The 19949-nt window shown below is 41.5% G+C and overlaps 1 protein-coding gene across 1 annotated transcript; it reads right to left on the bottom strand.

Annotated features, from left to right (window-relative positions):
• Positions 1 to 740: 740 nt before the first annotated feature.
• On the bottom strand, positions 741 to 19458 carry STYX (serine/threonine/tyrosine interacting protein). Its single transcript, XM_056345973.1, has 11 exons — positions 19180 to 19458; positions 8656 to 8688; positions 7755 to 7808; positions 6542 to 6639; positions 5839 to 5899; positions 4455 to 4491; positions 3842 to 3881; positions 3707 to 3757; positions 3024 to 3096; positions 1940 to 2033; positions 741 to 1246 (listed from the first exon to the last, which is right to left on the bottom strand). Exons 1-11 carry the CDS (start codon positions 19234 to 19236, stop codon positions 1173 to 1175), a joined length of 672 nt encoding a protein of 223 aa, XP_056201948.1. The 5' UTR covers positions 19237 to 19458; the 3' UTR covers positions 741 to 1172.
• Positions 19459 to 19949: the final 491 nt, after the last annotated feature.

The following is a 19949-nucleotide window of genomic DNA, read 5'->3' as shown; positions in this document are numbered from 1 at the left end:
CAGATCTTCTACACCACAGACCAACTGGCCAATGAAGCGGAGATCCAGAACTGGGCCTGTACTGGCACAACTAGTGGCTATCAATCATAGTGCTTCTGAGAAGGGAGAAGAGTTAAGTTGCACAAACCACCTTGAAAATTTTAAAGCACCGATAACTGTGTGGCCTTAATTGACTCTAATGCTTTAGAAGAGCCAAGGTGAATCCCTTAGGTCTTTATACTATTACAGCCAGTGCTTCAGGCCTCAGTTTTCAAACATCAACCCAATTTTTTACCTCAAAGGATGCAACTATTGTCTGACAAAAGGAACTACTTCAACACCAGTTTGAAGATGCATTGTTCTAATTGACAGTTGGACCATACTGGCTTGTTCAAATTAGTTAGAAGTGGATTTAAGTTAACAAGCAGCTTTTTAATACTATAGCTAAAAGAATTCAGTCTTGATATGTGTGAAATCGGTAGCTGCCCTCTGTATTAATTCAGCACATGACTATTTTATTAGTTAATCAGTCCTCTGTTAAACTTGCATAAAACAAGGTGAGATTTTTAGAACAGTATTTTGTCTTAAACTGGTCTCAGAGTGTCAAACTAATTCAGTATATAGTAAGGTTTTATAAAAAAGTAAAGAATTATATAGTGATAAGATCACTGCTGTTGCTCAATTGCCAGTAGCAGCGCATCCTGCAGTTCATAAAGCACATTTCTACATGCATGACCATAATATATACCGAGAACAAGGTAAGTTTTAGCAAACTTTTTCTTTACTAAAGTCTCTTGTTATAAATTACACAAATAACTTTATAAACAAATCCCCCCAGCTTGCATTTTGTTTAAAGTAATAACTTTATATCATACAAATAAAGAAATTTCAAGTATGAAAAGTGCATTATTGCAATAATACCTCTTTGCAAGTCCAAAAATCTTGGTTTAGAGTAAAACTGTAAAGTGTAAAAAAGGAGTAAAACAATCAGTGCCATTATTCATTCAAGAAGTCCAACATCTTAAAAATGATGCTTAGTGTGTTGCAGAGGCAGATTTACATCTGAAAGCAACATGTAATTGAAAAGAAGCTATGTGTGTGTTCATCATTTTGCATTACTAATTCTTTTTCCCTAGTTTTCTTCACCTTTCTTGGCAGGAATTCACAATACAAACAGTGCTTGTCCTCAGACATCATCCATTCTGTGCTGCTGCCACTTGCATGGTTCCAAGTTCTTCATCCTCTTCATGCATTCGCTTTAAACTTCCTGCAAAAGGCAAGAGGAAGGAGGACATGCCTGAAAAGATCAGTTCCAACAATATACAGCTGCAAACAGGACTGCATGGCAGTGGTTACTGTCTTCCTGCAGGGACTCTACCCTTTGAAGACATTCAGCTTTTGGACAGCCAGTTGCTGACAGCACTCTTCCCTTGCACTTCTCCACAGGGAAGAAATTTCCTAGAATCCACCAGGTTTTGTGCTCCCTTTACATCTCCCCCCAAACTCCATTTCCACTGCCTTTTAGCAGGGGTGGCTGCTGGCAGGCCTCTATATGATTACAGTAACATTTTTTACATGCCCTAATCCCCTATTGTCTGTTTAAAAGCACAGCAAAACTCTTTTTTCAGAGCAACTGCCTTAATTTTAAGGGCAGGTCACTCTTGAATCCTCTAAAGAGCTCTGGGGTTTTGAAGCACAGGGCCCTTCTCCAGTACAGTATGGAAGTGCAGACACCACTGCTAAAGTTCAAATCCGAACAGGAAAGTTCAAACATAGGAGAACAGAATATTTAAACAGTGCATAGTGAGGTCTGAACATCACTTGCATATCAGCTGCAGGCATCCCCTTCCCAAAAGTTTGAGATTCACTGCTGCTGGAGGTTTACTTAGGGAGTGCAAATGTCACCTCACAACACCAGGCAAAACAGGTGGTGTGACACACAGCAGGAGAGGCTGCTGACCTGTAGAACCAGGTGGAACCGAGAGGGATCTCTCCAACTGCAGTGGTGACATCATCTGGATGGTTAATTTTGCTAGATAGATGGCTTCATATTCCTGAAATTTTAATAATATATATTGCTATTAGTTTGGCATAATGCATTATAAGGATGAGGACTAATTCAGGGAGCTCGCTAGGATGGACTAGACAGTATCTTAGAGCAAGGCAGAGAGTTTAGAGGAGGAAAGTTCTTTGTTGCTTTGACATGAACAACAAAGAACTGTCAGGAATAAAGAGCAAAGCCAAACAAAGGATGATAATAAAAGTTTACTCTCTTCCTTAAAGCTGTTTCTTAAAAAAAGTTCTGTGAGGATGTTCAGAGAACTCATTGTTGCTCCCAGAAGGCAATCCAGACAGTAGAAACAAACCAGACTTAGAATACAGTAGCTTCAGAGTTCTGTTACAACGACAAGCCATTCATGGCCTTAAGTTGTGTTCTAGTGACCCTGTCACACTTTCAGTGCTACACAACAACTCCCCACAGGAACTACCTTTTTTTTAAAAAAAAAACCACAAAAAAACCACACACACCACAAACTCAGGAGATATTCGTTTTGCTACCAGCCACCTAAGTAATAGCAGAGATGCAACAAATCTGTTTCAACACACTGTCCTGGTGTTTGCCCACCATTCACCCAACAGACTCATGGAATATAATAAAACAACCTCACAATACTGCTGTTTGCCATTCCAGACCTGTGAATTTCCTATGAATGCAAGTGTCAAGAAGCATCACTGGCGAGTGCTACAACACTTGACTTTGTAGCTTCCTCAGCCACCAATTAAGCTGTTTCACAGTCTCTTAACCATGCACAAAACAGGATTTTTATTTCTCCTCCATTCCTGGATTTGCTTTGTTCAAAGCTTAAGTCTAATGACTTAGGATACCCACTCATTTTCCTCCCAAGCTCTACTATAGCTTCTGACATTTACTTTAAGCATACTTCTACAGTAAATGTTAAGCTGCCTAAGTAGAAACAGCTGTTTTGCAGGAAGATGATTCATCAAATGGCTTTTGAGTTGTGACCAAAAAAAAAAAAAGTCACCTGAAGTTGATGGACAAATCCAGCATTAGGATTAATACAGAATCTTCTTTCTTGAACATAAGTAAATGCGTCCCTTTAAAAAGAGAAGGAGAGAGAAAATACTTCAGTGGAAAACAGACATTGACAAAAGCCTCTGTGGTTTCAGGAGTCTTCCTTCCAATTATCTCTACCTCTACACACCACCTCTAAATGTTCCTCAGAACTCATTTGTGTAACTGAAATTGTTTGGGCAAAATAGGAAGCAGTAGTTGTAAAATACTATTTGCTCAACCCCACCTCCAGTTTTTAGCTTGCTGGCCTGTTTTCAACACACTTAGAACAGCCTCTTGCGGCCTCTCCTATAGTTTTACAGGAAGGCACCAATCTATGGAGGCTGGTATCCTGTTTCCATTAGCAGCAGGTACCTACTTCTTAAAGAAAGGACATAAACAAACCTGCAGCGAAGTGAAATGGAATAATCTGCCCCATGTAAAGTCTTCACTCAATCTCAGTAGGTATTAACTGGTTTATGCACCAATACACAACTGTTTAAGATTCCCTCCAAAGTTATTATTCACTTACACCACTTGAATTCAAAGATGAATACCTACAGACATATCAGACTTCTTCTCTGTACTAAAGTACTCTCTCACTTCAGCCTCTTCAGACAGATGATTAGCTACATGACCACATTCTGTTCTTACCTGTACTTCACCCCAAATGTTTCCATTATGTATGCAATAACTAAGGCAGCACTGAAAAGAAACAAAGAAAGAATTAGTAGAATGTATTTCAGTTATTTAAAAAAAAATTAATAACCAGGATGGATAGTTTCCTACCTTCTAGAAATCCCTGCATTTCCATGGACAAGAACTTTTCCTGAGAAGAAAACAAACAAAAAACACCCAACCAACCATACTTTTATAAACTGAAGAAAATTCTTTGAAATGTAGTTTTTCCTTGTTATGGAGAACTACTCAGTAGCAAGGCACATCCCTAGACTAATAGGTGTGTTACCTCACTCTTCGTTACTAACTACACTCCATTCATTACTGCCACAGGACAGAAGAGCATGGATTCCTGCTCCTCTGAGGATTTTGAGTAACAAAAGCTGCATTCCAGACCACAATGCAGATTTAAAGCCTTACATTGGAAAGGACAAAAAAAAACCCAAACCCAACAAAACTCATGCACAGAGCACAGTTGCATTTAAAGTGGGGAAAAAAAACCCAACCCCAGATATACAAAGAGGTTTGCTTTCCAGTTGGAGGCAAAAAGAAAATAACACTACTTTACTCTGAACTTGTATTATACAGTTCAAGTCAAGCACAATAAAACCCCAAATTTAAAAAAGCCTCATACTTAAGGAGTCCCTAATACATACCACTAAGTTACCTTTAAAGCTCTAACAACAATGTACTAGTAAATGAAGGAAAAAAGTTAAGACTTTACCTCCGCTTTGTAAACTTCCATCAATAAATTCTTTAGTCTACAAAGAAAAAAAATTACAAGACTCAGTTTCAGATAATTTTAGATGTTACTGCTACTTGCATTTAAATTTGCTAGAATTTTTGTATCAATCTTTATATACAGTGACAATAATGCACTCTGTTTATACAGTCTTAGACATCACTTCAACTGGACATTTATACTTCTATTGTACTTTTAGCTATCCATAAAATCGTCAGTGAAAAACTAGTGCAAAGCCAGAAACAAAAATGTTTACATATCTATTACTACTATAATAAAAATTAACTTCTAAAAATCTTTACTTAGCGGGGGGCAGGGGGGGGAATGCCAAAAAACCCAAAATCACTATCAAAAACCCACACACGTCAACAACAGCAATATGGCCTGGACCACTCTACTGACACCTGTGTCCTCCTAGAAGTCCTTAAATGCTATTTTCAGTTCTAAAAGTAGGTCTAATCAAACTATAACGTGAGACAACATGCAGTGAGGTCTGTGGAATATTGCCAGGCTGAAACATTTGATTAGATGAAAAGCAAAAGCTAAATAATTTATTGTGGGGAAAACCTCAAACTAGACTCTTAAAAATACACCAACACAAAGCTACTAAGACATCAGTAACTGCAAGATTTGCAACAGATGCTGTTTGATCAAACAGCATTATACTTCAGAAAAGCTGTAAGCCATAAAGTGATTTGCCACTTTTGCAAAAACATGACCACCTCTGCCATGAACAGGGAAGCCAGAAGAGCTTTTTGGTATTTTGGGATGGTTTTTTTGAGTGGGGGAAGGAACAAAAAAATGCTTTTGCTCTGTTGCAAACTAACCTAAAATAAAGATACAAAACCATAGCTCAAAACTAAGGATTTATTCTATTTCCAAAGGTCAGTATGTAATGGATACTGCTTAACTTAAGCTTACTTTTTAATTCCTCTACAGTAAACATGTTTAAGATGCTGTAAAACTTAGTTACACGAACTAATTACTATTTCCTGTTCAATTTTAATATTTCATACAAGAGATGTATCTGGTCTTCAAAACATGTTTCCTACAGGCCAAGTTCCCCAGCATTCTCCAATGATCCGATTTCTTTGTTTTGAGAACAGTCTTCCCCCCGCCTTTCTTTTTCTCATTTTTTTTGAGACTATAATAAGATACAGCTCTTACAACTCTGCCTCAGTTTCTATACTTGTAAAAAGGAGTTAATTACACTTACTAAGGTGGTAATAACAAGGTCATTTAAGAGTTCACAGCCCTTCCAGGTGCCTCAGGCTGGGTATCCCAAATTTGAAACTGCTATCTGTTAGTTCAGAAAACTACTGGGCAACTCCATTCCCAATCCATTCACATTATCACAAATACTTACCATAGGGAAAAAACGTATTATATTCTCAACTGGATTATCTGCAATATCCAAGACTAAATACCTACAATGAAGACAGTTGCTGTAAGTACAGAGTAAACACCAGTACACAAACAGCTGATTCAACCCCACCACAACACTCAAACCTGCAGAATGATCCTAGCACTACCCTCCTGGCTTTACTGTCTGGTCTGAGCTCCAGAACTTCTACAATCAGTAACCTGTGGAGTTGTCCTTATCAGGAAGGAAGCAAGGAACTTTCTCCAGCATCCCCTAACAAAATCACCTCTTGGAGTGGAAGAAATTCACACATGCTATGCTACAGGTGATTCAACTTTGTTTGGAAGCAACATACTACATACTCACATGCTCCCCATCTGTTTGTAAATACGGACCAGTGTTCTTTTCTGGGGCTCTACACAACTCTTCCAGAGGTACATGTATTCTGATTAAGTTACCTCAAATGTTTTAGTAGCAGGACAAACCACACTTGGAACTAATAACTTTAAAACTGAAGACAGTTACTGCAAACTAATGGATACTCCTCATTTGCAGACCTGCCTATGTCTAGTTTACTGGGATGAATAAACTTCATAGATTGGATTTAAGAGTCTTTCTGTACCTCATCACACTTTTCCAATAGTTTTGACAATGTGAAAATATTTGGAAAGAAACCAAGACAAAAAAAATCTTGATAATTTCTCACCTAAATAACTGTTGGAAGTTTGGTTTAATAAAATTTGCTTCAATGTTTTGTCGTATGCATATTACATGGGTTATTCCATGTTTCTGAAGTATAGGTAGCTGTGGGAAAAGGAAAACACTTTTTTTAATTACATAATCCATCTATTACACAGTAATAAAAAGCTATACATAAATACACAATAGGGCTCTACTGTGTCCTGAAGGAATATCAAGAGCTAGTTTTCTAACAGTCAAAGCAGTGTGAAAAATGTTGTCTTTCAAAAGAGACAAAAATGTAACCATTAGGAGCTGCAAGAAAAAGCATTCCTAAAAACGATAAAAAGAACAGGCAGTAAAGAAGGTATTCAATGACCTTGTTTGTCTCTGCTCACCTTTCACTTAGCCTGAAATTGCAAGTCCCTACATGACGCAGTAATTGTCAGCTAGCATTGGATTCTTACTGGAATCAGACCATTGAAAGTAAGATCATTTAAACTATGAGGTAAGTTTACATATATAAGCTTTGTCTTAGCAGCACTTGACTTTATTGTAGATGCAATTTACCTTATTTTACTGCATATATACAAGTTCCCAGTTCTTATTATTCTTGTGTTGCAACACTTTAGCAAAGGAAACAGACTGCCTGACTGGCAACGTGCATGTCTTCAATGGTTTACCTTTTTCTAAGAAAAATTCTCTTCAAGCTTAACTACAAGACTCAATTTTAATACAAAAAGCTGACATATGAATGCTCACTGCAATTAGCATGCAAGTCACTTTAAACTTGCACTTTTCTCTTGTTTGAGAGGAGTAGGTAAAGCAGACTAGCTGAATTGAGACAGCATGCACATATGTGTGTACCAACACACGCAGAACTTCAAGCCATAAGGGAAAAAAAACTTAACCAGAGTTCTTTTTTTCATTTATCTGCCGAAGTAACCCTTTAGCTCATAAGACTGATGACACAAGGCTGCATTTTTCTTAACTGCCCCAGCATGTGCCTGTTCAGATTCATTCTGGAAGGGGGAGACATCGACACCAGCCCCAGTCAGATAAACTAAAAGCATCATCGCATAAATGCCCCATGTATTACTTCTGCTCTGGCATCTTTCACGTTCCAGGTCAGGATTGCAACCAAATTCACACCTATATAGATAACACTTGAACACATCACCACAGTAACAAATCAAATCACCACAGCAAAGTTTCCTTATGAGACACTCTGAAAATCATACCTTGCTTTTCATAGCTGAAGAATATGGGCCTAAAAATAACCCAGGTAAAATTTCCTAGGAGGCAGAAGAACAGACATTTAATATCACCTCAAAATTATTTGAAATAATACATTGCACTCAACTCAGACTATGGCCGTGGAAACAAGTAATTTACATATTAGTGAGAGATGTGTTACCAAGCGTCATTTAAAATAACAGGACAAGGGGTGGAAAAAAATACTAGTTTGGCAAAATAAAAGAAACACAATCTTTGTGCAGGAGACCTTGTTTTGGGACAAATCAAGTCCTTTATCTGGGTAAAGTTCCAGTTTGATTACTGCATCTTATCCAGGCCCAGATCAAATGAAGGGAACCAACTCTGCATATAATAGTGTCTTGTAATTAATTCCAAATTGCTTTCATGGAAAAAGATATACACATGGCAAGCCTTCTAGCTTTGTACTAGTAGTAGGAAAATATCAACTTTTAACCATTTATCTCCCCACCAATAAAGACACACAGGTCTGTAGATCTTATCTTGTGCAAAGATTTGGCTGCCACCATGGTAGGAGAATTTTAATTGTCCATCCTACTTGATAACACCTACTTTCAACCAAATTTAAGTTAAAAAAGCAAAGCTCCAATAAATTTTTAGCAAACATCTAAAAACATTCACAAAGGCAAAAATGTCTTATTTGGGGGATTCTGAAGAAAACTACCAAATTACTTTTTTATGTACCTGCACAACAGTGATCCAAGCACACCTGCACACTAAGCTGGCAGTCCTCCTACATCTCTCCCACGGTGCTGCCTGACACTTTACTTCTAAAGGCTGATTCTGATACCAGCTCTTTTGCAGGGCACTTTTTTTGTTACTGAACACACTATGGGTTTTGACTTAAATGATAGATGTGTGTCATACCTGCATCTCTCTCCTCATGGGATAGGTCCAATCCTTAAAAATAGAATAAAAAACAATTACATATGCATACAAAGGGAAAAAACCACATTCAGGCAGAGATCTGTATGTGCACGTTATATAAAAGAATCAAAACCTATTTTCTGCAGATTGCACAAGCTACCTGCTACGCAACAGGCACGTTGCTTACGCTTACTGCTAACTCTCCAGACAGGTACCAGTAACACTCAAGCGCAAGGAATGCTATTTTGAAAGCTAATGTGAAGAAACCTCAAGTATGCTACATCGGTGACGAAGCCTGGGCTGAACAGCCAGTGTGTTGTACATCCACACCTCAGCTTTCTGCTGAGAAACTTCCCTCTAGAACAGGGAGGAAAAAAAGAGAAAGAGGAAAAAAAGCTTTAGAACATTCTGTACTAGCCACAAAAAAAAAATAATCCTTTGACTGATACATTCCTACAGCTACTGAAAAAGCAAGGTAGGTATAGCAGGTAACTCCCTTACAATCTAACACTGCCTCACCTAACCCATTCAAACCAACTTCATACCGAATATTCAGGATTTAGCTTTAACAATTCTGTAAACAAATGTTCCCCCATGAACACAGCAAGCCATTGCAGTGAATCTCCACTGTTCTCCATCCTAGACAGTTACACTGGGAAGGATTCTTACACAGTAAACACATAAGCCATGTTCAGCCCCAAGGACACGATTCTCCCTGCCTGTTAATTTGCAGCTAGCACATCGCACCCTTCGACAGAAACTCAGACCCTCAGGTTTGTGAAGGTTCACCACTCAGGAACCACCCCTTCCCAGCTGACTATTTACTATCATCCAACAGAACTGCCCAGAGCAAATGCCAACATCAACATTTTCATCCTTTGCTCCATTTTACAGAACTGCCAAAGCTGAACAGAAAAATGCTCTGGCAGACTCTATTCCTGTCTTTCCTTCTTTACAACTCCCACTGTCCTCTATTAACAGGCTCTTACTCATTCTTTGACCCTCACACATGACGGAGCTGTATCTGAGATCACAGTTACCAGCTGGAGAAAAAAGGAAATAGTCAAACATATCAAATCAAATAGACTGCATACATTTATTTACATAACTTTGCTGTTTGCTCTACACACAACAGCAGCTAAGGAAAAGCTTTGCCATATGTCATTATGCTCCAATCTCCTCAAAACGATCAGAAAAATAAACTCCAAATATTCCACCTCTGAAGTGAGGTCAGCATTACACCGAGAAAGATCCAGCTCCTTTAAACTGCAGCATTGCCCACCTTAGCACCTGCAGTTGTACTGGCAGCAGCAATTTTACATTAACCCTCTTTTTACTAGGACACATGAGAAAAATGCAGTGTTTCCCCTAGACACACACAGTTACACAGTGAGCTTTTGCTACCTCTTGGTAGTGGAATTAGAAAGGATTTTAATATCAATAAAGTTATTCTGGAAACCACTTGAACAGAATCTGGGACAGTGTTTCTGAGAAAGCAAACAAATATTAAGCCACTCAAAACAATTCTTTGAATACTACTTAAACAGTAGTATAAACAGAGAAACAAAATGCCCTGAAATAGTCTTTGCTAAAGACATCAAGATAGCTAAATTATTTCGGCATGTTCCAGCTGTAATAATAAAAGCTCCTGGTAGCAGAAAGTAGAAATCCTGTGACAAAACAATTATATTTACCGAACCGTATCCTTTGAAGTCTGACCCGAGTGTTGTAGCATATCCCTGTTGTCTCACTGCATATACAAAAGCTTAAATCACTCAAGAAACAAGAAAACCCCAGTTTTATAAAGTATAAAACCAACAGTAAGAGCAATAAACTCTGAAAAGCTTATGCTACACTCCAGGAGTATACAAGCACTTCAGTGGGGTTTATTACTCTATTTCTAGAATTTAAGAGTCTTAACCTGGAGCATAATGAAAACACAAATTCACCCCTACTTTGGTCAAGAGGACTTCACAGTACATTAAAATATTCCTTTCAAATGCATTAGAAGCAGGAAATGGTGTTATTCCCAGCAGCTGTAAGCAGTGCAAAGTAAGTAGGCAAGAATTTAGCATTATACAGTCCAAAGGAAACCAAAACCAGTAAAACAACAGATGCCACAGATGTTCTGAACAAGAAAAAAAAGTCAGTATTGGCTCCAGACATTAGTCTTCAGTGTTCTTCAAGAAACCAAAAAGATACAGTTTCCAATGGGATTTAGTCTGCAAAATTAGTATCTGAAAGATTATGTACACAGAAAACATTTAATCTGAGACAAATACACAAACTACTGAAAGAGTGATTCTGGTGATTTCCTGACAGCCCTTCAAGGCTTTTAAAACTAACAATGCCAGATTATTCAAGTGTTATGCAAAATTATGTAAACAAAAAAAAATCTATTACTGTAGACTGAACCAAGCAGAGTTCTCATTTTGAGGAATTCATTCATCAGCCATGTTTTCCACGCTGTCTGAAGCACCCAGACAAATAATAACTGACGGTTTCTCTTTTAACAGACCACATGCAAAAATTTTGCTAAGAAAATCATGCTTGTTGATGATGCCTGAGCTGGATAAAGTAACAGCATTCCTTGCTGCTCTTTGGTAGGTTCTATAATAAGTGACAACTCCCTGGAAGACATATCTTCAATACTCACAAGCCACAAAAAGTAAAAAGAAGGAATGCAAAATATAACCCGCACAACACCAAAGTTTTAAAGAGCAGCCACTCACCTCTGCCAGGTCTTCCCAAACTAGACAGATTCATTGATGGACAAGTTTAAAAGATACTGCAGCTGTTTTGCTGAGGGCATTCACAGCACATAGCTGGTGTATTTTGTATTCGCACAAGTGAAATGGCAGGGACTATCTAAAGCACTTCAACTAGTGTCCCAGAACAGAGCAACTAGCAAGAGAAAGGGGAATAAAGCATGTTTCAAAGCCCTCCCTTCCTCATCTGCAGCCAATCTCTAGCTGAAATAAATTGAAGCTATGAATGAATAGGCAAAACTTGCCTGCATTACAAAGCTTTTTGGTAACCAATATCCACACTACACCAAGAGTTACTCTGCCAACAGTTAAGGTTAATTTATCAGTATTTTACCATAGCTATACCTGTTATTCTTTAGAAGAACAATTTAATGGCAAAAACCCCAACACCTTACATCACCATGTGCAAATGCATGCATGTTTGGACTTTTTCCTGAAAGAGTGACCTTGGTTAGGCCTTAACATAAAATTCTTATTATGAATTTTTTATTTAACAGCCCTGACAGAGACTTGTCTGCACTCAAGACCTGCACAAAATCAAGGACTGTGTTTTTAAACACAGCATCACAACATACCTCATGCAATCTGTGTATGCCTCACAAGAAGGAATGTAGTAAAATGGATATACGTGACATCACTTAACTGGTCCCTCATCGACAGTCCAAGTCTGAAGACCCATCTAATTTTCACACATAAAAGGTAAATCCTAGTTGGTCTTTGCCAAAGCTCAGCTTTGGTTGCAAGACAACCTGCAGTACTGCGCTTTCATTATTATGGTTAAACTCCTGCTGCGTTATAATTAGTAGAGCCTACAAACCACAGACTGCCCTAGATGAAGGAAGCAGCTCTCAAAGGTGCTGAAAAAACCACCAGTAAAATAAATCAGTGGATTAAAGGAGAATCCAACATCAAGAAGCATCTTTTCTAGATTTTAGCTGCTGCCCCTTATCTGCTCAACATCACTGGGCACCAGCCACCATCTGCTATGGTTTTCCCTGCTTTCAAGACCATTACTCAAGTCCTTTTGAAAAGCTGCAAGCAACTCCCAGTAAAGCCTTCCTGACCACTCCAGGTTTCTGACCCTTCTCCAACACTCAGACAGCTCTTTTGTTGTTGATTAATAGCATCACTTACCTCTCTGTACAGATTTGTCTTCCCATCGCAATTCATCACAGCAAGACTTCTGCATGATTGATAGTTCCTCATGTACCTCAAAAATCTAGGGCTGTCAAAATTCTCTCGCCTAAATTTGTTTCCCTGTCTAGTGGAATATCCACATAAGCTGTAACACTCAAAATCTCTCCTCCAAACCCGGTACAACATTCTTCCACAAGTTGTGAAATCAAAGCTGAAGACAACTGTTACGCAATGACAGCCACACATTCTGCTGACCTCCTTCAATTCCTTCATCTGCTCTGGCCTGCATCTGATCTCTTGGCTGTAATTTTGTACCACTCAGTATAGGAAATCAAAATTACAGCTAAACAGTGTTAAAGCAGTCAGAAGCCATGATTATATTGACTGCCAACACTACTGTCACCCCTCCTTCGGAGGTTACAGCTTGAACTGTGGATGGATCCTGATCCTTTAACGATTACCTTGACACAAAAGCTTTATGCTTAATTCTGAGGCAGTTTTAAATCTAATTTACACATTGAAATGAGGCTACACCTTGGTTTTGAAAGTATTTTAGACAATATTTTGAAAAAGAGACCTCCCAGCTGATACAGTCCAACAAAAGGAGGGGGGAGGGTCTTCATTAAAGACCTGCACAAAAATAAAGCTAGTTACACCAATGGCCTTTGTAAAAGAGAACAAACAATTGCCAAATGAAATCATGACATACTAAAATAGTAATAGAGCATACTTATTTGCCACCTTTTTATAAGACACAAGTTAAATGAAGTACTGAAAACTTACTCAAGAAATAGAATACTTGAATACTACCAAAACCTGACACATTATCGCTGGAAAGCACACTGCTTTAAGGGCCTCAAAATTAGCTACAAATCAGAATTAAATGAAAGGCTGTGTCTTCAGTTTCAGTCACACTTCATGTTCTTGGACAGTTATTCCAGTTGGAAACAATTTTTTTTTATTATCTGTATTTTTAATATATATATTAGAATCCAATTACTTCAGTTAAGAGGGGACCTACAACAACCATTTAGTCTAACTGCCTGACCACTTCAGGGCTAAATATATACACTTTTTTTTTTTCCAGGTGGAAGCCCTAGTGCAAGTATATAAAATATAAAAAATTGAACCCAGTCTTTTTGTTCACTCAAGATGTGGGCGTGACACTAACAAGAACAGAGCTATGCTAACAAGGTTAAGGAAGGCTTTGACAGTACCGTTAACCCAACCAGTGACTGGTTCAAGGGTGAGCTTACGCTCCCACCCTTGCACAGTTGTTTAATCTGATGCTCACCATGCTCAAAAAACTATGATGGCCCCAAATTAACAGCTTTTTTAGCAAAGCTGGTTGTCTACCAAGTAATCTCCCTGCTCCAGGTCACCACAGGTCAGATAAGCACTGGGACAAAAACAGTGACAACACTGAGCGGTTGGCAGGGCGGGTAAAGCCACTTTTTGGCAAAGCCAGCTATGAGATGTGCTTTGCTGTAACAGCAAGGCCCCCCTTGGTCACAGATCCCACTTCAGTCAGTCCCAATGATGGCAAACGTGAGCTGGGGAGCCGTGTTTAACAGTACTTTCTGTGTATTTGTAAAGAGTACTTGGATAATGGGAAGTCCTCACCATACTGATATTTTTGCTTTTGAAAATACAAAAGGAATACAAAAGGAGGAAGGTGGAGAGGAAAAAACAATAGCAGGTGGGAATGACAGAGCACACAGAGGAAGGAAGACACATACAACAGGGGAAAAAAGGTTATTGTAGCGAAGAGAAACAGAAGCTACGGAAAAGGATAAAAGGCAACTAAATGGAAAGTAGAGACATAAACATAGAAAGGAAACAAACAGTTCTTCTGTCCCATTCTGCAACATTGGTCCAGAAGATACCTCTACTAACTTGTTAAATACCAGTTAGTACACTGGGTCATCAGCACTGCTTTTATCAAAGCACAATAAAGCAGTGAAGGCAGAATTCTAATTCTTCAGCTTATTTGAAGCACATAGCCAACTGGCAGGACTACCACACATTTTGTATTATTTTCTTTTTAGATGAACCTGCACAGAAGCTGAGACTCATCTGAATTCTTTCTAGTATAAAGTCTCCCGCATTCACCCCACAGCATTTCTACCCACTACAATAAAAGGCTTGACAATTCACTTTTTATGAAGAATCTGTAGAATGACAACTAATGAACAAGTTTTACTGACAAAGGAAAAATTGTATTCAGATTATTATAATTGTTTTTAATGGTACAAGTATGTCCTTTTTCATGCCTGATTTTTTGGGGCTCTCCCTCTTTTTTAACTACAGCCTAAAGAGCTGGGCTATACCAAGACAGCCAAGGAACGTACAGGCCTCTTTACAATCCTCATTTAGATTAAAAAACCCCCATGCTTTAAGTCTTCAGTTCTACAAACTGCTCCAGTTGTGAGCCACCTTCGTGTCTATGTGGATGCCTATGCACTTCAACAGGCTTCCCACGGATGCAAGGCATAAGTTGATCGCAACTGACAGGACTGCTCAACTTCAGCTGCCACAGTGCACTTCTCTTGATGTATGCAAAGTAGTCTGATAGTAGCCCACAGAGTTACGATCAAAATCTGTCACCTGATTTACATTTCCCAGCATAACGTAGCATTTGTTTCAAGTTTCTTTTGCCCTATTACGTGGGCAGGTAAAAAAAAAATAATCTTACAATACAGGCTTCCTACTTACTTTAAAGAGTCTGTAGAGGAGGGGAATCTCTATGTTTAAGAGGGTTATTTGTCTTTCCTATCAAAGATAAGAGTAAAAGAAGTTTAAAGAAATTTGTTCCACCTTTAGATGGACTGTGCTACCGCATAGTTAAAAAAAGCAGTAAAAAATACATTAGCATTTCAGCTTAATATAACTGTCAAGAAATGTAAGCTTTTTTAAAAAATCATACACTAAAGAAAGCTTGGGTTTTACGCATAATAAAAAGACAAATATGACTGCTTAGTCAATAAGCTGGTAATTCCATTACAAAAACCACAGAAAGTCCTAAAAAAAGTTCTAAATACATCACAAATACTAGCTTACTCTGCCTGCTTGCAAGTAATCATACTAATGTTTTAACAAAGAAGTGAACTGGTAATTATTGCTGTGTTCCCATTACATATATCCTAGCCCTAATTTTTTTTAATTTAATAGGAAAATTATTTCCATTAAATTCCTTGAATTATTCCAGTCCCTATTTACCATCTTATCAAAAGTGCTAAGATGTCTCAGTACAATTATGCCAGCATGCACTGTTATTAACCTGACGCTCTTTTACCTGGTCTTTAGCCACAAGGACGTGGTTTAGTGGTGGGCCTGGCAGTGCTAGGTTAAAGGCTGGACTCTATCTTAAAGATATTTTCCAACCTAAATGATTCTATGTTTATACTGGGGGGGGGGGGGAATCCCCAGCACTTCTCAAATTTAAGAAAGTTTAAGATTTCCATGCCATGTAGAATTACTATTACTTTGACATACTCACTATCACAAATCTGTAAGAGAACACATACAGTTTACAGATATTCATGGCATATACCAGAAAAGCCTTGCAAGAATGATGAGTTACATGTTTAATATTCAAAAATCAAAAGTAGAAAACACTCAAATGGCATAAGGACCTCTAAAAAGGAGTTCAGCTTTTAACTGCGAGAGACTCGCCAGTGAGAGACGGAAGCTGGTTTATCCCAGGCTTCATTAGCTCATCTTGCAGAACTGGACAACTCACCTAGACGGCAGCCAGCACGCCAGAGCGGACTAGAGGAAACACCACAAGCCAGCACTGACATGCGGTTGTATCTAAGCGTGTCAAGACACTTGCCAATACCTGTCTGTGCTTGACCTACAACAAATACAGTTTCATCACCTGAATGAACTCTTAAGTACACACAAACTGCGGAAGGGGGGAGTTACACACGTCAGAGTACTCAGAAGCACAAACTTCTGGTCCATCGATTGCTAAGACGGTATCAGATGCAGAATGGAAAGAAGGCACAACTCTCTCCAGTAGAGAAGTATCACCAGCACTTCTTAACGCGGCATTTCACAAGCTCCGAAAAGTACCAACAGTCAAATAGCCTAAAAATCCAGTAATTCATAGTACTACGTATGGATTAGGGACATTGCAAACAATCTACAGGCCAGAAAACTGACCTGTTTATCTGGAGTACACTTCTGCAGAATGCCTAAGGCAATCCATCTGCAGGCTGCCATCACCCCCCCAACAGATAGCCTCGCCCACTCTCTGATTTTAACTTGTGCCAACACTAGAGTGTGAAGCTGTGCAGTCAACCAGATCACCTCACTGATTTGACTTTTTAAAAATTATTAGTATTATTATTATCATTATTAAAGCTGTCACATGGTTATTCATGTTCAGACAGGAGAAGAGAGCTGCGGGGTGGCAGTTAGATTGCCTTAAAGTGACCACAAGGTTACACTTACTCTTGAGCAGCCTACATTAGGAAGTAAACCAGCAATTCCCCAAATTCTATCACCTCCCCTGCCCCCTCCGCTGTCTTGAAATCAAACCTACCAAGACAGCATTAAACCATACATAACCAACTTCCAGCAATAACATTGTAGAGTACTCCTCATGGATGAACCTCCTCACTGCAATACACAAGAGATTATCTTCAGCTTTCCACAAGTAACTACATTTTTCAGGCAGAATGATTTCAGTTTCCTTAGTTTGCTTTTCCAAAGCATCTTCTTCAGGATTGGGCTGAAGCCCCAAGGCTGACATCTCTTATGCTTTGCTTAACAAGCTAATGCCACAAGAACTTTGTCATTCTCTACTGGCTTTAACTTTTCTGTTTCCCCCAAATACTCCAGCTATGGTGTATTTAGATCAAGTCAGACACAAATGCAAGGTGTTGAAATAAAATTAACTTAGACATTTTTAAAAATAATCCTTGAAATTCTCTGCTATCGTCTTGTCGCAAGTAAAGTCCTAACATTCTATATATTATACTATTGAGAGATAGAGCATAACAAAAAGCAAAACATAAAATACACTCTGAAGGATACTGTATTATAATTTCAATTTTCATCAGGTGAGAGTTGTTACAGGCAGCAACCTCTGTTTTTAAAGCTATTTTAACTGCACACTTCTTTTTAGCCATTCCAGTTATAAACAGGTTTGAAAAAGCTATCCAGGCTAATTTAATTAACTATTTTCAGAAGTAACTAGGTAATATGATTGGTTTCTCGACAAAGAAGTTAAACCAAAGTAATTATAAACCTCACAGGGTGGTACATAATTTGTGTTCAGATATAAACTGATTACAAGTTTCTGAAAACCATCAAGATGACTGGTAAATACCTCCATAGCTCTGAAGTGAACAGGGTATTAAATCTTGACAACAGAACCAAAAAAAAAACCAAACACCCCTACCAAAAAAATCCACAGTAACTTCCATACTTCAGGTAACTTAAAACAATAACAGTATTCAACACTAACTCTGTTAAAACAGAAATAAATGCTGACGTTTATGAAATACACAACGATACAGACCTCTGAAGAGCTCAGATACTATCAGCTTCCCGCATGAACGCTGTGACATTTTGCCTGAAATACCTGGCACATTCAAAGCGGGACACTCCGGGCTGTTTGCGACACATGAAAACACACCACCAGTATCCAGGGTCAGAACCGAGAAGCTAAGCCAAGCTCAGAAATCAGACACCACACCGACCCGATTCCTCTGACACCGCACAGGGTGCGGCGTAGTCTTCGCCACCTGTCTTCCTTTGCAACGGAGTCCTGGCTCTTGAGCACCGTAAAAATGCCTGACCGACAGACTCACCAGCGCGCTAAAACGTTTCTTGGGCACCTACGAGTTGGTAGGCAACTGTGTGGAAGGGGACACGCAGGTACTCACTGCTGGCTGCTCCTTTCTGCACGCAGGCAGCAGATGGAGGACAGGGCTGGTGGCCATACAAAGGGAGAGGGAACTGGCAGTGGGAAGCAAAAGGGCGGCTAGCAGGCAGGCCGTGACACGCTGGGGCACGGTGGAGGGGACACCAGAGGCGCCAAGCAGAGGGGGTCGCTACCAGAGGGCACAAGCCACGAGCCGGGGCAGGGGTCTCTGACAGCAGGCACCCTCCTCAGCGCGGCCCGCGAACCCCCGGGCGCAGGCAGGCGGGGGAAGGCCGGAGGCAGCCGAAAGGCGAGATGCAGGAGGGAAGGGGGTCCGGGAGGGCAACGGAGGCGGCAGGGGCCAGCAAAGCAGGCCCGGAGGATGAGGTCGGTGGTCGCAGAGGGGTGGCACAGCGCCCCGGCAGCGGGGCTTACGGTGTCACCAGCACAAGGGGGAGACGACGGACCTGGCCCCGCTGGAGACCCGCGAGAGCGCGCACCCCCCCGGCCAGGGGGAGCGGGGCGCACGGGAAGGGGGCCGGGGAGGCACCCCACGGCGGGGGGGGGGGCTACCAGCGGGGTCCCACCGCTGGGGGACAGTGCCCACAGCCCGGGGGGGGGGGGGGGGGGGGGTCCGGGACCAGCCGCGCCACATGGGGCCGGACGCACACGAGGCCGGCGGCTCTCGGCTCCCCTCAGGCGGGGCCGGGCGGCGACCCCCGGCCGCTCCCCTCCGCCGCTCACCTCAGAGTCCTCTTTGGCCTGCGGCAGCGCGGGGAAGGCCGGCTTGGCGAGCTCCATGGCCGGGCGCTCTCCGGGCGGGGCAGGACCGGGCAGGGCGGCTATTTGGGCAGCGGGCCCGCGGGCTCCGGCTCGGGAGCGGCGGCAAGAGGAGGCGGAGGAGGCGGCGGCGCGCTCAGCCGCTCGCGCCCGGCCGCCATGCTGCTGCTGCTGCTGCTACTGCCGCCTCTTCCCTCCTCCTCCTCCTCCTCCTGCTGCTGCTGCTGCTGCCGCCGCCGTCGCCGCTCCCCCTCCCTTCCGCCCGCCCCCGGGCTCCGCTCCAGCGGCGGCGGCGCCCCCACCCCCGCCCCGCCCCCAACCAGCCGCCGCGCGCGAGGGCGGGGCCGCCAACGGCCCGAGGGGCGGGGGCCCGGCGCGCGCGGCGGCCGCGGCCCCGCCGCTGTGAGGCGGCAACGGGCGCGCGCGGCGTCGCCCTCCCCCTGTCGGCCCGTCCTGAGGCGAAGCCGGGCAGCGGCGGGGGTGCCCCCACCCCGCACCCCTTCGTTAACTCCTCGCCACCCCAATTAAGAACTTCTACAACGGGCCCTCTGCCCGCCGCGGCTTCCAGGCGATCACGGTCCAGTCGACGCGCAGGCCCAAAGCGCCTCACGCCTGGGCCGCCACGGCACTTGGGCATGCTCCCCGCCATGGCACCATGGCGCAGCCGTAACGCTTCCAAAGCTGTTCTTCTTGCTGCTCCACCCTGCTGTTGCTTGTAGCCTTTTCCTCCCCGT

Source organism: Falco biarmicus, chromosome 7, assembly GCF_023638135.1.
Source record: "Falco biarmicus isolate bFalBia1 chromosome 7, bFalBia1.pri, whole genome shotgun sequence".
Taxonomy (NCBI): Eukaryota; Metazoa; Chordata; class Aves; order Falconiformes; family Falconidae; genus Falco; species Falco biarmicus.
Note: the sequence above shows the minus strand (reverse complement) of the source record. Positions and strands in the feature narration are given on the sequence as shown.

What these genes read in the sequence shown, in the direction of transcription:
- STYX (XM_056345973.1), bottom strand. Translation starts at nt 19,236, where the DNA reads ATGGAGCTCGCCAAGCCGGCCTTCCCCGCGCTGCCGCAGGCCAAAGAG. An exon ending in CCATGAGGAGAGAGATGCAG is followed by an intron (nt 7,809 to 8,655) that starts GTATGACACACA and finishes TCTGCCTCCTAG; the next exon opens with GAAATTTTACCTGGGTTATT. An exon ending in CTTCAGCTATGAAAAGCAAG is followed by an intron (nt 6,640 to 7,754) that starts GTATGATTTTCA and finishes CTTTTCCCACAG; the next exon opens with CTACCTATACTTCAGAAACA.